The sequence below is a fragment of the Gambusia affinis genome, linkage group LG07 (assembly GCF_019740435.1).
Source record: "Gambusia affinis linkage group LG07, SWU_Gaff_1.0, whole genome shotgun sequence".
In the NCBI taxonomy this organism is placed as follows: Eukaryota; Metazoa; Chordata; class Actinopteri; order Cyprinodontiformes; family Poeciliidae; genus Gambusia; species Gambusia affinis.
The window spans coordinates 8,862,597-8,881,021 of record NC_057874.1 but is presented as its reverse complement, the minus strand read 5'-3'; the positions used below and the strand labels follow the sequence as shown (position 1 = coordinate 8,881,021).

Genomic DNA, 18,425 nt, shown 5'->3' with positions numbered 1-18,425 from the left:
TTCTTCTCATTATACACACACACAAATGTTTTGGATGAGATGAAACATCTATGTGAAATAAAAATACACTTGTTTTCAATAAGGCCACTATTTCTTGCATGTTATATGTCCATAGTAATGAAGCTGCATGGTTATATTCTGTGCAACATTAATTTTTTAATTGTCAACAAGCTGAAATATTCTTTAAGCTTCGTGGCGTTGTGTTTGTCTCCTCCTTGTGGTACAATCAAATATTTACAGCGGACAATAGAGTCGGATGAAGAGCCTTGGCACCTCGAATATTAACCGTGAACTGCATAAGGCGTTGTTATAATATGGACAATTTCTTTTTCTCTTAAAGGTCTGACCGTGTTGAGTTTCTTCTTTCAATAAAATGTTTTTATTTAAGGACCTTCGTGTGACTAAAACCAATTAAGTACTTGTACATAAAGTATACTATCACATACAGATAAACGTGTTTCCAACGCAACCCAGATTCGTAGATGCAGCATAAGAAGTCGCTGCCCGTTACAGACCAGGTCGTATAAGTTATTGTTCCAGGTTATTAAGAGATGATTGTAACAGTAAACATAAAAAAATATTTTTGATGATAGTTTCAATTATTAAAAGAAAGAAAAAGTTAACGTTAAAACTCATTACCGGTCACTTGGATTGTTACATAGCAGCTGTTCGTTTATTTCAAAGATGCATGAAGTCATCATTTGAAAACTGCGTTTTATATTTACTCATTTCTTTTCCACTTCTCAGTAGATTGAAGCGCAGAATTTATAGACACAGATAGAGAAGAGTACTTAACATAAACCCTAAAAAAAACAACAACAACAACAACAACTTTATCTGAGTGATCTTTCCTCAGTTTCAGTCCCGCTGAGCCTCTAAGTGTCTCTGAGCGGCCCTCAGTGTCTCCTGCAGGTCTTTGTAGCCCGCCAGCCTGCAGGCCTCCTCCAGCTGGGCCCAGCGGTAGTCCTGGTGCTCGTCGGACAGCGTCACCGCCGCCTCGGGGTTTCTCAGCTCGGCCAGCCAGTACAGCACCTCTTTGGGTCTGCCGCGAACCTCGTAGCGCAGCTCCTGCACGAAGCCGTCTATAACCTTCAGATGCTCGGCTCCCAACCCTGCTTCCTCCTTGGTCTCCCGTAGAGCCGTGGCGAGGTCATCCTCACCTGGGTCAACGTGACCTGGGAGGACCACATGTAAGATGAAATAAAAAACAAACTGTGCATCCACACAATGTGGTACTTTATTGTTCGAATGACAGACGAGGCTTTGTGCAGACCTTTGGGTGGGGTCCAGTGGTGCTGCCCATAGGAAGTCTGCAAGAGGAGATACTCGATATTCCCCGGAGGGGGGTTGAGGCCGGCGAGGCGACGAAACACTATGAACCCACAAGCTCGCAGAGCCATCTTCTCTTATGTCTTAGAAAGTTTCATCCGCATAAACTGCCGGGAATGATAAAGTAGACGCCTCACTGTTTTTCTTTCAGAGATATTTCCATTGAGAGCCCTAGTGAGCCTGCTGCGCTTCAAGAAAATTCGTCCGACTGCAGTTAAAGACAGACACATTTGTTCCGCTATGTAGCGGCTCGGAGTACTCAAGGTTTGTACTGTATTGTTGCAATAGGCTCTAGTGTAAAACAGTCTGTCTCACCTCACCTGCTAATATTAATAACTAAAATGTCGAAATACATTTCCTGACTATGAAAAGTTACTATATGAGGCTAAATAAAAAGCGTAGACGGAGAAAAAAACAACAACAAATGAACAAAATTAATTTAATTAATATTTTTGCCAAAGAGGGACAAAAATAAAATTTTGAACAACAGGCGGAATAACCTAAAATTAATAAGGTAAAAAGAAAAAACAAAGAAAGAATAACAACAAGATAAAACACATCAACAAACTCTATATGAAAACACTTTAACACTACATCTTTTTCCCAGGTTTGAGTATAATTTAAGCTCTAAAAGATACAACAGAGCAAGTCTGATATAATCTGATCAGTGTTTTTATTAACTGATCATTCTCTATCAGCTTAAACATCTGTCACGGAACATGCTGGATTTGAAAATGCTGGCAGCTATTAAGGTAAGAATCTACAGCCTTGAGGGAATAGACAAAGATTGTCGCTCTACTATGATGATCGTACAAAGAAAGTATATCAATCGCAGTTTAAAATATTAACTTCATAATCATTTTGTCTTTGTAAAAAAAATAAAAAATAAATTGTAAAATAATTTTTAGGGCTACTGACTTAGTCTCTACTGACATAAACGGTAAAACTTTTCAAAAAAGGCTTTACAAAATTCTGTTATATCTTCTTATATTGTACAACTTACAGCTAAGAAAGTTGCTCATCAGTAATATTTACTGTTGCTATGAGAGCTACTTAATTTTTGTCCCCATTGTGATGTCACCAAGCCAAACACTCACAATTGCATTTTTTCTTTAAATACACATTTTAATGTCTGATTTTTATTTTGTTGTTTTTTTTTAGGTGGAAATTAACCACCTTATGTCTTTTTGTCAGTCTCCACTTGGACACATCAATCCCAGGACCTTCTTGCTGCAAAGTAAAAGTGCTAGCCACAGCTCCACAAGTATTCCACAACAAACACACAAAAAAATGTCAGCTTTCCACCATCACCTCCTGTCTTACAGAGCTTCTTCTCGGTATCCTGCTGGTTGGTTGTCCTCAGACAAATTCAGAACCTGTGGAGAGGGAGATGCCAAAGCGATGCTAAGCTCTCCTTCTGGACCGCTCTTTCACAAACAATCACAGACCGCAAACAATCGCCCTCATTCAAATCGCTTCTCAAAGCCCGCCGTTTCGAAAGAGCGCTTCAAGCATTTCACGATTTTACCTTCCGTTTATCCCATTTCGCGTCTGTACTCAAGGTGTCCACGAGTATCTCGTGAAGCACCTGGCAATTCTCTGCAATAAATGTAAAACAAATGGGCTAAATAATGAAGAAGAAGCATTTCTGCACGATCAAACAGACTGCGTGGGAGAGGCAGAAGGCTAAGACCCTCAGATGTCATCAGAATTAATAGAGTGTGCTTCATGTCGGAGGCTGGTTAGATAAGGAACAGACCCAGAGGAGGCTGGACCAACTGAAGGCAGCCTGTGCGAGAAGATAATAGAAATGAGCCCTCCCTTCACCCCTGAGCTGTCAGCAGAGCAGGCCTTCATTTTGACGAAGGAGTCACAGCTGCTGGGTTTCAAGGTAAAGTCAGAGTGAGAGCTAAACTGTCTTTTGTCACTAAAAAAACAACAAACAATAAAACAGTAGATTTTTTTTTCATGTTTACGTCTCTATAAACCAAAGTGACAGTAAAAAGTTAATTTAGCTTAGCAAGTCACTTCAAGAATGGGAACTTGTATGCCACTGTTGGTTTTGGTATGTTCTCGGACGTATTTAGAGTATTTGTTTATGTTAACCTTGATGACTTTGGCTTATGGATAGTGAAAATTGACAGTTGTTTAGTTAAAATGATACTTGTAATACAGAAACGTGGACCTGCTGAAAAGCACATCTGTTCACTGTGCAAATGTGTGATCATCGTTTGCCTGAGTTAATTCATCTGCGCTGCGTGCTGCTTTGGCTCGTTGAGTAAGTTAGGGTCACTTTTAACTTTGACTTTAGCCTCGTTGGCTCAGATATTCCTCATCTTTCACTTGAGAAGACATCGTCGATTCTCTACAGATTTTAGGTGGCCCAACCACAGCAGAAGGTGACATGTTTGTCTTAAATCATCACTAACTCTCATCACTAACTCTGGAAAGTTCATGCTGGACTTCAAGTAATTTGGGTTCTGGGTCTATTCCTTCCGCCAGCAGACTTTGGGATGACCTTGCTATCCAAATGTAAAGCAAAACCTATGTTCATCATTGGACCGTTTCATACATTTCAGTGTTATTCTGTATTATTATTATTGTATTACAGTTTCTTTCTCTTTTTTTGTGTACATTCGTCCTCTTCTTTATTTTGGCCAGGGACTATAGGAGACGTTGCTTTTGATTCTAATAAAGAGCTTTTGTCAGCCTGTGATACAGCAGAGCTCATTATTCCACTTTTCTGTACATGGAGCAGATTTTTATCTAACATTTCTGGTACATGCTGCCTCTTTGGGGGTTCCACATGTTCATGACGCAGCACTGTGCTCTCTGGAGGCAGTGATATTGGCAAAATCTAGTTGGATTCGCCGTTTCATAGATCCCATATTTATGCAGGTCGTTTATTTATTGCAGTTTCGCAACAGGACCTGCTCTTTTATTATTATTGTTTTTTTACAAGCTTTCTCTTGCTATTTCTGACAAAGACGTCTAGTGGATGTTTAGTAAGCGATGACGAGGCAGATATTAGGGATTAAAGGCTTCAAAGTGCAGGGAGAAGAGTTGATCGGTGCCAAGGATGTTCTCACTTAAATGTTCTGGAGGAGTTGTGGACTTAATCTAAGCTGACAACTGAGATGTGAGGTGCCAACACAATAATCCCGCTGACAATTTATATACATATATATAAAAACAAACAATAAACAAACTTTTTCCACAAGTAGCTCAGGATGTAGTGAAAGTTCTCAAACTAACACACATCAGAGAAACTTTGCTGCATCTTGAAACAGACTCGCACAGAGAGCGATGGAGGAGAAAGAGCAGTCTGGAGGACTTCACTTCGTCGGCAAGAAGGATGAGCTGATTAAAGCAAAGCGCTCTTTCCGGACTTTGGAGGGTCGAGACGTTCTGATTATCTACCATCAGGGAGTCTTCTATGCTATGGACTGCTACTGTTACCGTGAGTAGGAGTTTTCTGGTGGCAATTCAAAACAACCCCCACCCCTCCAATTTCAACGTTATGTCCCAGATAAGTTTATTGGATATCAGAGATTTTCATTACCAGGCATTAGACTTTAATGAGCAGAACAATCTGTTCTGAGTCCGATCTGTTCCGTCCTGTGATAGAAGATTGTCATAGGGAGCCCAGAGTGCCACAACAGTAATCATCATTATTATTATTATTATTATTATTATTATTATTACTATCGATAAGTCACAACAACATTAATAATGATAAATTTTCCGGACAGTTGGATTCTTATTTGCTTTAACTGATCAAGTTTACTGGCCTCCACAGAGAATCATGTTCATGTCAAAGGAAGGCATACAGAGTCATCTTCTTCAAAACAGGGATAAAACCTGATAAATAAATAAGTAAATAAATAAATATAACATATATTAATATATAAATAAATAAAAATAATAATAATTATATTTACTTTTTTAGAATTTTTTTTGCTGTTCCCAACTGATTTTTATTTTACTGGCCTGGTGTGGTCACCCTTATGAACATGTCCCAGGGCCACCACTGACCCTACAAGGTCTTTAAGATTTGATGTTTACAATGTGTTAAAACACATTTTCAAGTCGCTTCAGTCTCAATAATTTACATTAAATAACAAGTGAATTTTCAGGAAACTGGGTTGATGTTGCATTACAAGATTCCTTTTTGCAGAACAGTGTATAAAAGTCTGCATTCTTCTGTGTGTGGGCCATCAGTTCTCAATGCATGTAGACGGATACAGCCATCTTGTTTGTCTGCAGTTTTTTGTTGTTTTTATAAAAAAAAGGAAAACTTGTGTTCTTCATGCAGATGCTGGAGGAACATTGGAGAACGGAGACATAGAGGTGAGTTTCCATTTGACTTTGTGTCAGATTAGCCTATAATATCGTTCAGGTCAGGTGGGAGCACTGAACTTTAAGTCTTTATTTTCACCCTGCACTTGCTCCCACATGTTAATCCATCTGTACCTTAATCACCTACCAGCTCCTGCTGGGCCGAGACACGGAGAATTCCTGTAATTACCATGTCAAATTTGCATTGCATTAACATATTACCCACCTGCTTTGTTTCCAAACAAACACGCTTTACACACAGGACATCAACGGCAAGCTGTGCATAATTTGTCCAAAGCACAAGTACAAGATCACTCTGGCTGAGGGGGAGGGCTTGTACAGGGGCAGGAACCCCCAGGAGAAGCCACCGGTGTTCAGATGGTACTCCAAGGGGTTGAAGCAGAGGGTCCACACTGTCACGGAGGAAAACGGGGAAATCTTCGTCAAGCTCGTCATGACCCCAAACTGGGTGGATTCGGACTACTACCAGGGAGAAAAGGGCAAGGTGGAAAGAGCCAGGGCCGAGGAATCTGAGGGGGACATGCCTGTGATGAAAGATGATGAGGATGATGATGAGTGAAGTTTCTTCCGCTGATCTCAGAATGAACCGTGACTTCTGCAAGGACGTTCATTGATACAAGCCAAGATATGACCTGCTGCAGTGTAGAAGTTTAAAAGTTATATATTTAATAAATTAATCTTTTCAGTCGCACTCGGTAGCCGCATGTTTCCATACTCTCTTCGCCTCCATCTCTCCCTCATGAATTATGCAGCCGGATCGATGTGATAAAAAGCTTTATAGCGATCAATACAGTCCTGAAGTGGAGAATCATTTGCATAAAAATAATAAAAATATCAGGCAACAAAAGTGGCTAGTTTTTAATTATTAAAGTAGTAGGTGACACAAGACAAACATTTTGTGAAATTAATTGCCTTATACTCATACTCCTTGAATAGTTTTTTTCTTCCGTTTTTTTCACTATAAAACCACAAAGTAGCAACATATTTTACAGGATATTTTTGCTATTGGCCACAGTGTTTGCAACACTAATATTTTCTCAGACAACTGTGAGAGAAGTTTAGTTGGAAAGCACAGTCTTAGTTGGGTTGCAGAGCAGTTGTGCATTTTTCTTTCCATTTTGGCACAAAGTAAAGGGTCAAGGCACACTTTTCAGATTTTTATTTGTAAGACATTTTGAATATTATAGGTCATTGTTCGTCTTCACAATAAAAGTCAAGCTCGTGCTGTTTTATCACATAAAAATCCCCACGAAATACATTGATGTTTACGGTTTTCATTTTTCAGAATGGGGCAATATTGAATATTTTTGCAAAGAGACTGTATTGTGTCCTGGACAACGGAAAATATCCTTTCAACCTTCGTGACAGTAATTAACAGTAGAGGAGTGTAGTGTTTTTCTTTGTTTATTTTTTTGTTAAAAGAAAATGCATTACTTAACAGCTTACTGTACACACAATGCAGAACAACGTGGCTTTGAAGACAATGGTAAGAGTCAAACACGATCTCTGTTACTATCTCACAGACAACTTCCACAGGCTTTTTCTATTCTATTGACACTTCAAATACGAGATGGGGCTGCAAAGTTGCGATGGATTAAATATTAACATATTACTATGCTGTCAAACTGACACTATCCTGGAGCTACTATCTGCTGAAGGTCATTTCTAATGGGTCAGCTGAGAGTTGTTTGTCAAGATAAAGAGCCGAGTGTGTGAGAAAACCGCTAAGGTGGGGGGACAGCAGCGGCCTGGGAGCGGCATGGTTTGCAGGGAATTTAAAATCTAACGCTTGATCACATTACACGGCTGTGAATGAAACAAGATGCTCTGATTAAAAATGTATATGTCCTCAGGCTTGTCTGCCTCTACAAAACAGCAGTAGAAGACCTTGAGTTTATCCAACAGAGATGGTCAAATCTAATTTATCGCCTGTTATAGACCCCCACAACAAAACAGCCTTGAACACCGTCGGGTATATTGCAGTTGTGCTTCTAAAAAAAAAAAAACCAAGCAGATTGATTGACGAGTAAAAAGAAAAAAATAAATTAGACAGTACAGGCGGTTATTTATTTTCAGACCGTAGTTGTTGATTAAAAGGTTTCCTGCAACATTTTCAGGTCCATATGCATCAACACTCCAAATGCAATTCATAGATTAAAACTACAGGTGCACCAAGAAGAGGACAAATCAATCCCAGGACCTTCTTGCTGCAAAGTAAAAGTGCTGGCCACAGCTCCACAAATATTCCACAACAAACACACAAAAAAATGCCAGCTTTCCAAAAAAAACAAAACAGAAAAGCTAAGCGCTAACCATTAAGCCAAATATTATACATATCCCTGGCAGATTAAAGTAGCCTTTTAATTTTACCAGATTATTTAACCTAAGAGGAAATTCTATTTTTTTTTAAAAATGGCCAAACTAGAAATGTAACTTGAATCTGATGGAGAATCTGTGAAAGTAGTTGAAGATTAGGGTAATGACAAAGAGGCCTTCTGGCATGGAAGATGTGAAATTCATCAGCAAAGACAAGTCATCAAAATACCAGTGGAGACAAGTAGGAAGCTGGTCGGTGTTATAGTGTATACAGAAGCTTTTTCCATTGATCAATAAGAAAATGTTAATCAAGTACTTATTTTTTTTTATTAAACTGTTAATGCAATTTTTCAAAACAGGTTCTCCTTTTCCATTACCTTACTATTCCAAAACTTCTTGTAGGAAGAATAATCTGGAAGACTTCATCTGTACAAGGACATACTATTCAATAAATGTGCTTTTCTGACCAATTAAAATTCCTATTTTAATTGGTTTCTGGGAAACTGAATGTGGGGATTTAATCAGGTGTATCAGTGTGTTCAGATTAATATGAATTTCTTTTTCAGTTGAACACTGGCTTGAAATCTTAGATTTGTTGACATTTTCCCAATACAATAAAACTTGAAAACATTGCCGCCTGCGTGTTTAATAGGGGGCTAAAGACGTTGCCGGATTGCAAATCAAAGTTTTTCTTTATTCATCAGGACCAGCTCTAGAATTTTAGTGAGAGTTGGACATTTCAGTGTCTACGTCAGTAAGTTTAATTCTCTGCGAAGACGGGGACAAGCAGGAGAGCAGCAACTGGTCCACTGAAAACAAAGCTCGCCTTCATTAAGAAAAGAAAATGAGAACATATGGAACAAACTACTGCAAACCAGCCCTGAGTCCTGGACGTCGGCAGCCTCTCTGTGTTTGTGTGAATTGGCGCGCGCTTTAGCGTATGTGTCCGCGTGCGCGCTGCTGAGTCAGGCGCCAACACTCACGGTTCCCTCTGCTGCTCCTCTCCTTCTCCGTCCCTCTCTCTGTCGCTCTGAAGATCTGTCTGTGACTTTTTGCTTTAGCCGCCGAGGGGATTCTTCACGTGTCTGGACGCTACGCTGCGGAGCTGCCCCTCTCACTGCCGTAAATCTGCTCGGCAACTTGTTTGTCTGGCCGCCCATGGGCGCTGCTGCTCTCACCCACTTCGCTGCTCCACCGGCTGGGGGCTGTCCGGTGCGCCTCTGCGGTCGCTCGCTCGGTGGGTTCGGGACGGTGCCGAGCTCCGCTTTTATGAATGACTAAAGAGACGGGGGCAGTGGGGGGAATGCGAGTAAACGCTAAACCCCCGTGCAGCAGCCCGGGCTCCCGGGGGGCCAGCCACCGATGAGAGAGGGATTATCGGCGGCTCATTGCGGAAAAGCGAGCCTGACTGCAGACTGGCGTGGAAACGCACCGTGACCATATAGCGGAGAGCATCGGAACACATCCGCGGTGTCCACAATGTAAGTTCATCTGCACGCTGCAACTCATTGGCACACACAGAGAAATGATGGTCAATGTTTGCATGCCTTATTTATTCTAAATCCATTCATCACTGCACGGTGAGCACTGAAAACAGTTGTCCGACTCTTTGATTCGCTGAACCACATGCCCTCTCAGGTGTAGGAGAGGCCTTGGTGAGCTTCATCTCTGTCATTTTCAGTGACATAACAGGTGATGCGCTGTCTCCGTGACACACATGAATAATAAGCTCCCACTTAGTCTTACCCAGGAGCTATCTTCCTGGCAGGTCCATCCACATCGTTGCTTTGGGCAGCGAGTGTCCCGGAGGAGTCGGGCCCGGAGAGGAGCTCATGGGCCAGGGCCAGCTGCAGGGAGGCTTGCTGTGGAGCTACCTGGGTCACGGAGCGCTGGTCGGACCCTGCGACCTGGAGGGCAGCCTGCACAACCCGGCCTTCATGGAGTACACCTCACGGGTGTTTGGAGATGTCACAGTGGTGGTTCGGGATTGCCCCAGTTGGGTAAGAAAACAACCACGCTGAGAGATAGAGCGATCAGTTCCTTGTTATATTATTTATTCGTTAAATTGCTTATAGTTTGGACAATGTACAAAGCTTTGAGCATGCCACAGAGCTTTGTACAATCCAATGCAGCGAAATGGAAAGAGTACAACTCAAATCCAAGCCTACCAAGACATTGCCTTCCACCTACACAAGAGCCAATAGACCCTTTGTACTTCTGGTGGAGCTCCACCAACCTTGGAGAGTACACAGAAAACATAAAGCCTATCTATAGAGATTCTCTGACACAAAATACCAAAATAAAACTTGTTTTGCATAAAACAAAAACTGCTCATCAGTCTGATTCTGCACACGCCACCCCCAAGGTGAAACATGGCAGCTTCATGTTTCACCAATGGGTTGGGAGTGGTTTCCTTTAGCAGTTTCAGGTAAATTAGTTTACGGGATAGGAAGATGTCTAGAGCTAAGTATGGGGCAATACTGGAAGATAACCCACTAGAGGCAACGAAAGACTTGAGACATTGGTTGGTCCAGTCAAAGTCCTGTTAAACTTGAAAGTTGATGGGTGTGCTGTGGTTGTGCAGGGGTTAACCACTACCCACATATGGAGGCCTTAGTCCTTGACACGGCCGTCACAGATTCGATTCCCTGCCTGGTGACCTTAGCCGCATGTCTTCCCCTTCTCTCTTTACCTGCTTTCCTGTCAATTAACTATCAAATAAAGGCCGCTAGAGCCAATAAAACCTTTAAAAAAAAGGACTTGAAAGTTGATTTTCCACTGACTTTCTCCGTCAGTTGTGATTAAGCTTTAGATATTGCAAAGAAGAATAAGAAAACATTTTACTGTCTAGATGTGGAAAGCTGGCAATGACATACCTTAAAAGACTTGCAGGGCAGCTAAAGTGAGACGTGGTTCTGCAAAGGGGGAGCTAAATATGAAATCCTATATGACTAAAAAGTTTTTAAAACCTTTCTTCTGCTTCTTCACATGAAAAAGTCAACAAGTGTGTTGACTTTTGCACGGCAACAGACCCATCTGAGTCATTATTGTAGCTTCTGTATGTGCCTAGATCATGACTGATTAGAGACGGGACGTTTAACGATGCCAGACATGCCGTAAAATAGCGGTGCACATTTTCATTCAGAACATTGTCTTTATGACAGAGTGGGTGTGTCTCTTCGCTGACATGCTGTTTTGCCTGCTATTCCATCTTCTTAGGCTTCTCAGAAGACGCGCAGCACATTTTTTTCATATTCCCAGACCTCCCTAACACTGATTGCAGGCTTTATAAAACATCCCTATTCTTGGAGGACGCTATTTTAACATGCAATGCTCAAGAAAACCCAGATGAAAGACCTTTTTGTTCTACGCAGCACATGAATTTGAAGTGAAAGGTCTGTTGTTGTGGTTTTGTAGCGACTCGGCACACATCCTATTGTAATTCTGTCAGTCCAAATCAGGAGTAATTGTGTCGGTTTAATTTTCTGCGTCTTTTTGTCCAAATTCTATTCGAATGGGCTACAGCTTTTTCTCTGTGTGTGTGTGTGTGTGTGTGTGTGCGTGTGTGTGTGTGTGTTTTCTAGTGTTTAATAAGTGGAATCAGGTTGGTTTAGAGCTGCTAGATTTATGCGGGTCCTTGGGGGTAAAGTCCCAGGAGCTAACCACACAGAGGCATTTAGACTTTAGAGGGGAAAGGTTGGTGCTATCTGAGGGGAGATTTATATTTCCTGTTGAGTACACACAGATGACTCTGCTGCTTTTAATGTGTCAGCTTTTAACCCCCTTCTTGTCCTTGTTGTCCATTTCTCTGACTGTCCAGGACCTGTTGGACAGCGACTGGGCCAGTGTGCGGAAAGTTCTCGAGCAGGCTGACATCCTCGTCATTAAATACGCCGTCACGGACAAGCTCGCCTTCCAGCAGGTCAGGAATGGCTACGCCCCGAGGCTCCGCCCTCTCCTGAGGCACTGGGGTGTGCCGGTCATCCTTGTTGCTGTCGGAGCACGGCTGAATGGTGAGCATGCGCGTTGCCCTTGTTCTGTGCGTTTTTGTCCGGATAGGATCAAGTTTAGATTTGTCGCCATCGTTGTATGCATCACTGGTGCAGAGGAATTTGAAAGGACCCAAACACAAAGTCCCATACTCTCTCAGTGATTTGGTATTGCTGCACAGGGTCTTAATAAACACTTGAGACTTGGGTGGAGGTTCACCTTTAAGAAAACTACCCTAACATGTTGCAAGAACAACAATTGAATGGTTTATATTAGAGGTAATTACTCGACATACGAATAATTGTCATTTAATGGTTTATTAGATTAAAATTAGTTCCAATCAATTGACTAATTACTTCAGCTCAGACCTGCTTTCAGTGTGGCAGTTTGACCTCCAGCCAGAAGAGGATGCTGCTGGTCATCCTTAAGCGGAGTCAGTTGATACAGAAACAAAGATGGCGGGGACATACCAGAACAGGAAATGGAAATGGTCCAAACAGAGTCCAGTCTTTTGATATATATACTTGACAAGTTCCTGAAGTTCTCACCTCAATGCAGCTGACTCAAAAAAATTGTTGAAATATATTGGTTTGCTTCTTTGTTAAATTTTTTTTTAAATTCTGCATATTATGAAAAATGTAGCCCTTTATGTTATGTAAAGATGGCCGACCCTCTGATACAAGAGAAAACTGGCCACTTATCAACTAGTTGTTAGTCGATTGATGAGCTCAATCAACTTTAGATTAACTCGTTAATGGATAACATGTTCATGTTAAAATGGCCCAGTCAAAGTCACAATCAAAATGCAACGGAGAATTTGTGACAAGACAAAACTCCAAAACAATACATTTAAGTTTGGAGTGTTTAGAGCATCAGAACGGGAAACATTTGATGTAACATGAATACTTTCACAAGGCGTTGCAGTACTTTGGGGTCAGCTTGCTTCTGCTTCATTGCTTGATTTTGTTTTCAGGACAATATCAGGCTTTTCTGGACGGGTGAATGCACTCGCCGTCTGAGTCTCGTGTCCTTTAGCGTGTCCTCCCCGCAACGAGGAGGATGCTCATGATTAAGCCTGCTCTCCGCTGCCTTCAGGCAGTTGGCTCACATGTCTCCCTGAAGGAAAGTCTCCAAAGCAAAACATCCAGTTTGTAGTTTCTCTTTTCTTTCTTTTTTTTTTTTGTTGAGGTTTTGCAAGCAAGGCAAGAATACATATTCACAGCTCAAAAGTGCAACAGCAGCCAAGTGTTCCTCTCAGTAAGGAGATTACAGCCTTTGGGTGCAGCCTGACCGGATGCCGTTCGATGCATTAAGCATTAACGTTAAGTGAACTCCAGCCACGCTAGCGGACCTGCGTGTGGTTTTTCCGGCAGACACACCGACCCCTTGTTGAATCCGGATCCCATAAACAAGCGCATCAAACACAGCAGGTTGTATTTTTAGCTCGTCTGCTTTGAGACAAGAGAACTGCTACTGTCAGAGAGCTGCTGGAGAAAGAGGCAGAGGAGAGGAGGCAGCTTTGAACCGGAGCCTTGGTGTTTTTTGTTTGTGGCTGCTGTGAGTTTCCACCCTATCCCCTCAAGACTGCAGAGAATGACAGGCTGAGCTTGGAGCGTTTCCCCCCCCCCACCCGCTCGACTCTAGACCACCTAAGGTGCAGCTGTGGCAAAAGAGAGCTGCTGCACCTACATTAAGGCATCTATTAGGCGGTAATGAACAGAGAACCACATATAGATTTATCCCCTGCCAACCTCCATTCTACCGCGCACACACACACACACAAACGCACACACCCACGCACACACACACACACACACACCCACCCACACACACACACACACACATCCACTCGTAACACTGATATGCCAAGTCATTTCAAGTCAGAGATTCACTCATACCTCGCTTGCCGCTCACTCGTGGACACACACACACACACACACGCACACACACACACTCGACCCAGCTCCATCTCTGTGTCATGCCTTTAGGTTATTAGGAGTATGATTTATCAAAAGCTCCGCCCCCTGGCTTGTATGTCCAGCTCATTCGGTCTTGCTCTCTCCTCCTTTAGTGCAGTGCGCTTCTGTCGTTTTCTTCTTCAGGACACTCCATCCCATTTTCTGTCTTGTTCTGTCTAAGCGGTTTCCATCTAGGGACGCCACAGTGCAAAGGTGCTCATTGTTCACAAAGCTTCTGCTGATTTGATCTTTTTGATGTTCCATATCAAGCAACCTGAACAACCAGTTTGTTTACATGAAGTCTTAACTCTCTGTTGTGATGGAGTTCTTTCTGATTTTTCCTTTTTTTTTTTAGACCTGTGCATTGTAGGGGACTTTTTTTCTCCTGATATTTTTTCATTGTTTATTGTTGCAGGCAGTGGAAAATATCAAACTATATATAAATTGACTACTGCCAGTACAGCGCTTTGTTGAACTATTGAAGTGCCTTAAACTTTTTCATGTTTTTTTCCACGTTAGAAGCGCAAACTTCAGTGTGTTTCACAAGGATTTTTTTTATGATGAAGCAACAAAAAGCAGAAAGATGCTGAATGAAAATGTTTGGTGGCTTTCACAATGTTTTACAAACACAAATCTGAAAAGTGTGGCATGTGTTCAGGGCTGTGGCTACCAAATATTTTAGATATCGGTTAATCTGTCGATTGTTCTGATAATTAATCGATTTATAAGAAATTTCATTAAAAAAATGGCTCATTCTGCAGGCTTTTTGTGTTTTACATACATAACAAATACATCAAAAAATGAAAACAAATAGTCCAATTCCTTTTTTAGATAAGAAAATAAACACTTTATTGCCTAGAACGCAGCAACGTATCAAAGGAATTTCTCAACTCTTTCTGTTTGACTTAACATCAAAACACTGCAGGGCTAATCTGTTGATTACTTTTGGATTAACTGATTAATAATTGGACAAGGTCCTTAATAGAAGATTTAATTTAATACAGAATTGCAGTCGGGTGAAGCTAAAACTGAGTCATTTGAAAAGTTTTGGTAGAACATATTTAAATCTGCGTACTCCAGTTAATAATTAATTGATTAATAAGTTAATTGATTATTATTTTTCATACTCGACTCACCACCATTAAGCTGACCAATCGGCCTGTTTGAGATGCGTCTCTGCTCCAACACGGCCGATTCAAACGCTGTGACGACCTCCTCATCCTGTCAAAGTTCTGCAGAGGTTCTGCCGATGAACCCTCATGTCACGTGGCGTGTTGAACCAGGGAAATAAGCAAGACATGCAGGATATCCACCACTGTAGACTGGCTTTGGACATTACTGATTTAGATCAAATTAAATTCATGTGCTTTATTGCCTAGTAAAAGTTCAGAACTAAATCTAATTGATCATTTTATCAAAAACACTGATATTCAGAGATGCTCTTTGCGCAGTCTCGCTGAGCGAAGAAGAAAGCTGGGGGAAACATACCAAAAAATACTTTCAGAGTCTTGACTAAAGGGGGTTTGAACAAATGAACACTACATTATCAAAACTTACAAAACCTTGTATTATTTTCCTTCCCCTTGACAATTACGCTGCCCTTTGTCTCCCTTTGTCACCCAAATACCAGAAAATGCACTAAAGTTTGCAGCTGTATGCGAAAAAGTCGATACCTGTGCATGCGAACTGCAAGTCCTTGTACAGTTTGAGTACTTCAGGTTCTTAAACACGCTCTCCTGCATGGCTTGGAAAGCGTAATGTGATATTAATGACATGCGTCTTCTCCTCTGCATTGAGATGAAGGACCTCCGTGTACGTGTCCGCTGTGTGCGTCTGACTGGAGCAGCTGTGTGCCTCACAGCGAAGGTCTGCAGCTCTCCCGGGACCTGGGCGCCACTTATTTGGAGCTGCCCTCTCTCAACCACGTCTTCGTCGGCCGCTACTTTGGCAGCGTGGTAAGCGGCGATGCGGGACCTTTAGAACCATTCACCAATTGCCACGGCTTTTAAATGTTCATATTTAACGCTTATATCCACTTCTTTGTGCAAAGAGGCATTTTTAAGGTTAAGGATCGATGGCTTAACAGTGTTATTTCTGTCTGTTTCGTGCAGCTGGAGTACTTCATGATTCAGTGCCTGAAACACAAAGCCAAAGAGAGGCCAGACAAGAGACGAGGGAACAAAGTGAACGAGCTGCGTCCTCCTCACTTAGAGCAACCAGGTCAGACAAATACTACATCACTTAATGAAGGAGGCTCTCCATGTTCTAACTAGCTTGTGGTTGTGCATTGCTGTCCCCCCCTTTTGTCTTCAGTCTCTTATTGCCGGGTTTAGTGAACATTCAGTGGACTGACTGGATTGTTTCTTCGGGATCTAACGTAGCCGTGAAAAGAGCTGAGCACAAAGGTTTTATGTGGATCAATATTCCTCTGGTCAAACTGGGAAAAAGGGAAAGAGACAAAAGAGCTAGGTGGACCGCTTTCCTTTGCAGAGACTTTTGAATCAATTTCATAACAACTGAGTTGAGTACCCGGAGTTAACAGTCTCTCATTCGACGAGTCGAATGAGAGACGAGTACTGTATGTATGTTTGACACATCTTTAATTAAAATGACAGGTTTTAATTCAAGTGTTTAAAAAAGTCTGTATGGTTTTTCTTACAGCTCTACATTTATATATCAAATTTGAAAACATGAAATGCAACAAATAATTCTCGCTATCATAGTTTGGTCTTTTCTTCGCTGCAAAAGGGTTTTAATTCGTTTGTTGAGAGATGCACCAATCCTACTTTTCCTGGTTGATGTTAATTTCCTTTTTCTTCATAGATGTATTTGTTTTTAGTTTTTCTTATGAACAAATGTATGTGTTGTGGGCTGATGTGTTAATGGACCAAAAATGGAGGGAATTCTTAGTTTTAATGCGTTTAATAACTAGAGCAAAACCAAATTGTTTTAGTATCCAACCTGCTAATCTCTTATCTGACCTGATCAATTGAAAACTTATTTATTGCTCCATCGCTCGTTATAGTTCCAGGTACTTAATTGTTTTTGTTAAGAAATGACAACATGTATTGATTGAGTTTGAAAATCCAGAAATTGGATTTAAGAAAAACCATCTGTCCGTCCGTCTGTCTGTTAATTTACTGCTCTGGCAGCAATATTTTCTCACTTGCAAATCTATTGCAGTCTTAATCAAACTGCCTCCAATCCAATAAAACTCCAAATTATAGGGGATAAATGACTGTGCTGATCAAAAGAGGCTAAAACTCTCAGATTTACTCTCATTAATATGCAGTGAACAGCTTTCAGACAGCGAGTTTGATTACTTCAGTGGCAAATCTTCAAAGTACTAATCCAGGTTCCGGAGCATGACAGTCGCGTTTCCTCCACTTGGCTCTTATCTTAATGTTCATTTTTCTCCTCTGTTTGAATCTGTGTTGTTGCAGCCGGATGAAAGATGTGTGATTGAATCTGAAACTGGTTTTTTCAAACAGTTTTTTTTTTTTTTTTAACAATATGGATGTTGCTACAATATGATATTTTTTTTCAGTGATAAAACTAAAATGATTGAGCTTTTTGACTGACGTGGACCGCCGACGTGACGATGTCAGCTGTGCATTGTTTTCTTTTTGAGCTTTTTTTCTCCGTGCTTCTGCAAGATGAAGACACCCGAAGCTCTTCGGCATAAACCACGCTGTAAAACTCGAGGTAAACATTGATCCGGCCGCTCTTTTCTGTGTCGTCTGTTTGAATCGGACACGGTAACGGAGAGCTGGACGTCCTGCCAGGAACGGCAGCGAATGCTGCTGGATTTATTGGTCGCTGTCTGACTCCACTTAGCTCAACTTATGGCCCAGCTTACATTAAATATGACAAGAGCTGATTCAGAAACACCACAGTTTCCATGGCTAAATCACAGCAGTAATAAAACAAGGGGACACTCTGTACAAATTAGTGAGTGTGCAGCATGAATAGGATCGTAATGGGACAGTGATTTGTGAGGCATCCATACTTCTTTCGGTCTACCGCCTCCTATTTTCTCATCTTTTTATTAATCTGACTTTATGATATAACATTTGAAAGCACTGCGTTATTATCCGTTATTTACAGCAGGCCATCCTTATTCCCCCCCCCACCTTTTCTTTGGTCGTTTTGTTCTTTTTTTGTCAGTGTATTCTGATTTGCAGTTTTATTAATGCCAGATTACAATTGTTCTCTGTGCTGGTGTAACATTAATCTTTTTGTGTTTTGTCGCGCTGTATTAACATGTTATTCAAGGATCCTCTGTAGCAGTCTGTGTTACTGGGAATTTGAAGACGGCTCTGACTGAAGACACTGTGTTTTTCTATGACAGTCTCATGAAGAGCATGCATTTTTCATTTCAGTTGCATTGGAGTAAACGGGTCTGGATACAAAATTCACACCAAACATCAGATTTTAAGATGTAAAAACATTTGGAAACAATGTTATTGATAT

At 41.3% G+C, this 18,425-nt stretch overlaps 3 protein-coding genes across 5 annotated transcripts in view; 2 read left to right on the top strand and 1 right to left on the bottom strand.

Annotated features, from left to right (window-relative positions):
• Nucleotides 1–57: 57 nt before the first annotated feature.
• Nucleotides 58–1,559, bottom strand: nudt2 (nudix (nucleoside diphosphate linked moiety X)-type motif 2). Its single transcript, XM_044122831.1, has 2 exons — nt 1,274–1,559; nt 58–1,175 (listed from the first exon to the last, which is right to left on the bottom strand). The coding sequence occupies exons 1-2, from the start codon at nt 1,398–1,400 to the stop codon at nt 859–861; spliced, it is 444 nt and encodes a 147-aa protein (XP_043978766.1). The 5' UTR covers nt 1,401–1,559; the 3' UTR covers nt 58–858.
• Nucleotides 1,560–3,088: 1,529 nt separating this feature from the next.
• Nucleotides 3,089–8,531, top strand: rfesd (Rieske (Fe-S) domain containing). Its single transcript, XM_044122828.1, has 4 exons — nt 3,089–3,220; nt 4,620–4,789; nt 5,645–5,679; nt 5,930–8,531. The coding sequence occupies exons 2-4, from the start codon at nt 4,636–4,638 to the stop codon at nt 6,245–6,247; spliced, it is 507 nt and encodes a 168-aa protein (XP_043978763.1). The 5' UTR covers nt 3,089–3,220; nt 4,620–4,635; the 3' UTR covers nt 6,248–8,531.
• A 381-nt stretch (nt 8,532–8,912) lies between these two features.
• rhobtb3 (Rho related BTB domain containing 3) overlaps nt 8,913–18,425 on the top strand; it is a 29,473-nt gene continuing 19,960 nt past the window's right edge. The window contains exons 1-5 of one of the 3 annotated variants that reach the window (XM_044122827.1): nt 8,913–9,485; nt 9,773–10,004; nt 11,825–12,017; nt 15,750–15,907; nt 16,064–16,172. In XM_044122827.1, coding sequence (XP_043978762.1) covers nt 9,484–9,485; nt 9,773–10,004; nt 11,825–12,017; nt 15,750–15,907; nt 16,064–16,172 — 694 coding nt within the window. In that variant the 5' untranslated portion in view covers nt 8,913–9,483. The remainder of the gene's footprint in view (nt 9,486–9,772; nt 10,005–11,824; nt 12,018–15,749; nt 15,908–16,063; nt 16,173–18,425) is intronic. The other 2 variants (XM_044122826.1, XM_044122825.1) reach the window with 2 other exon arrangements.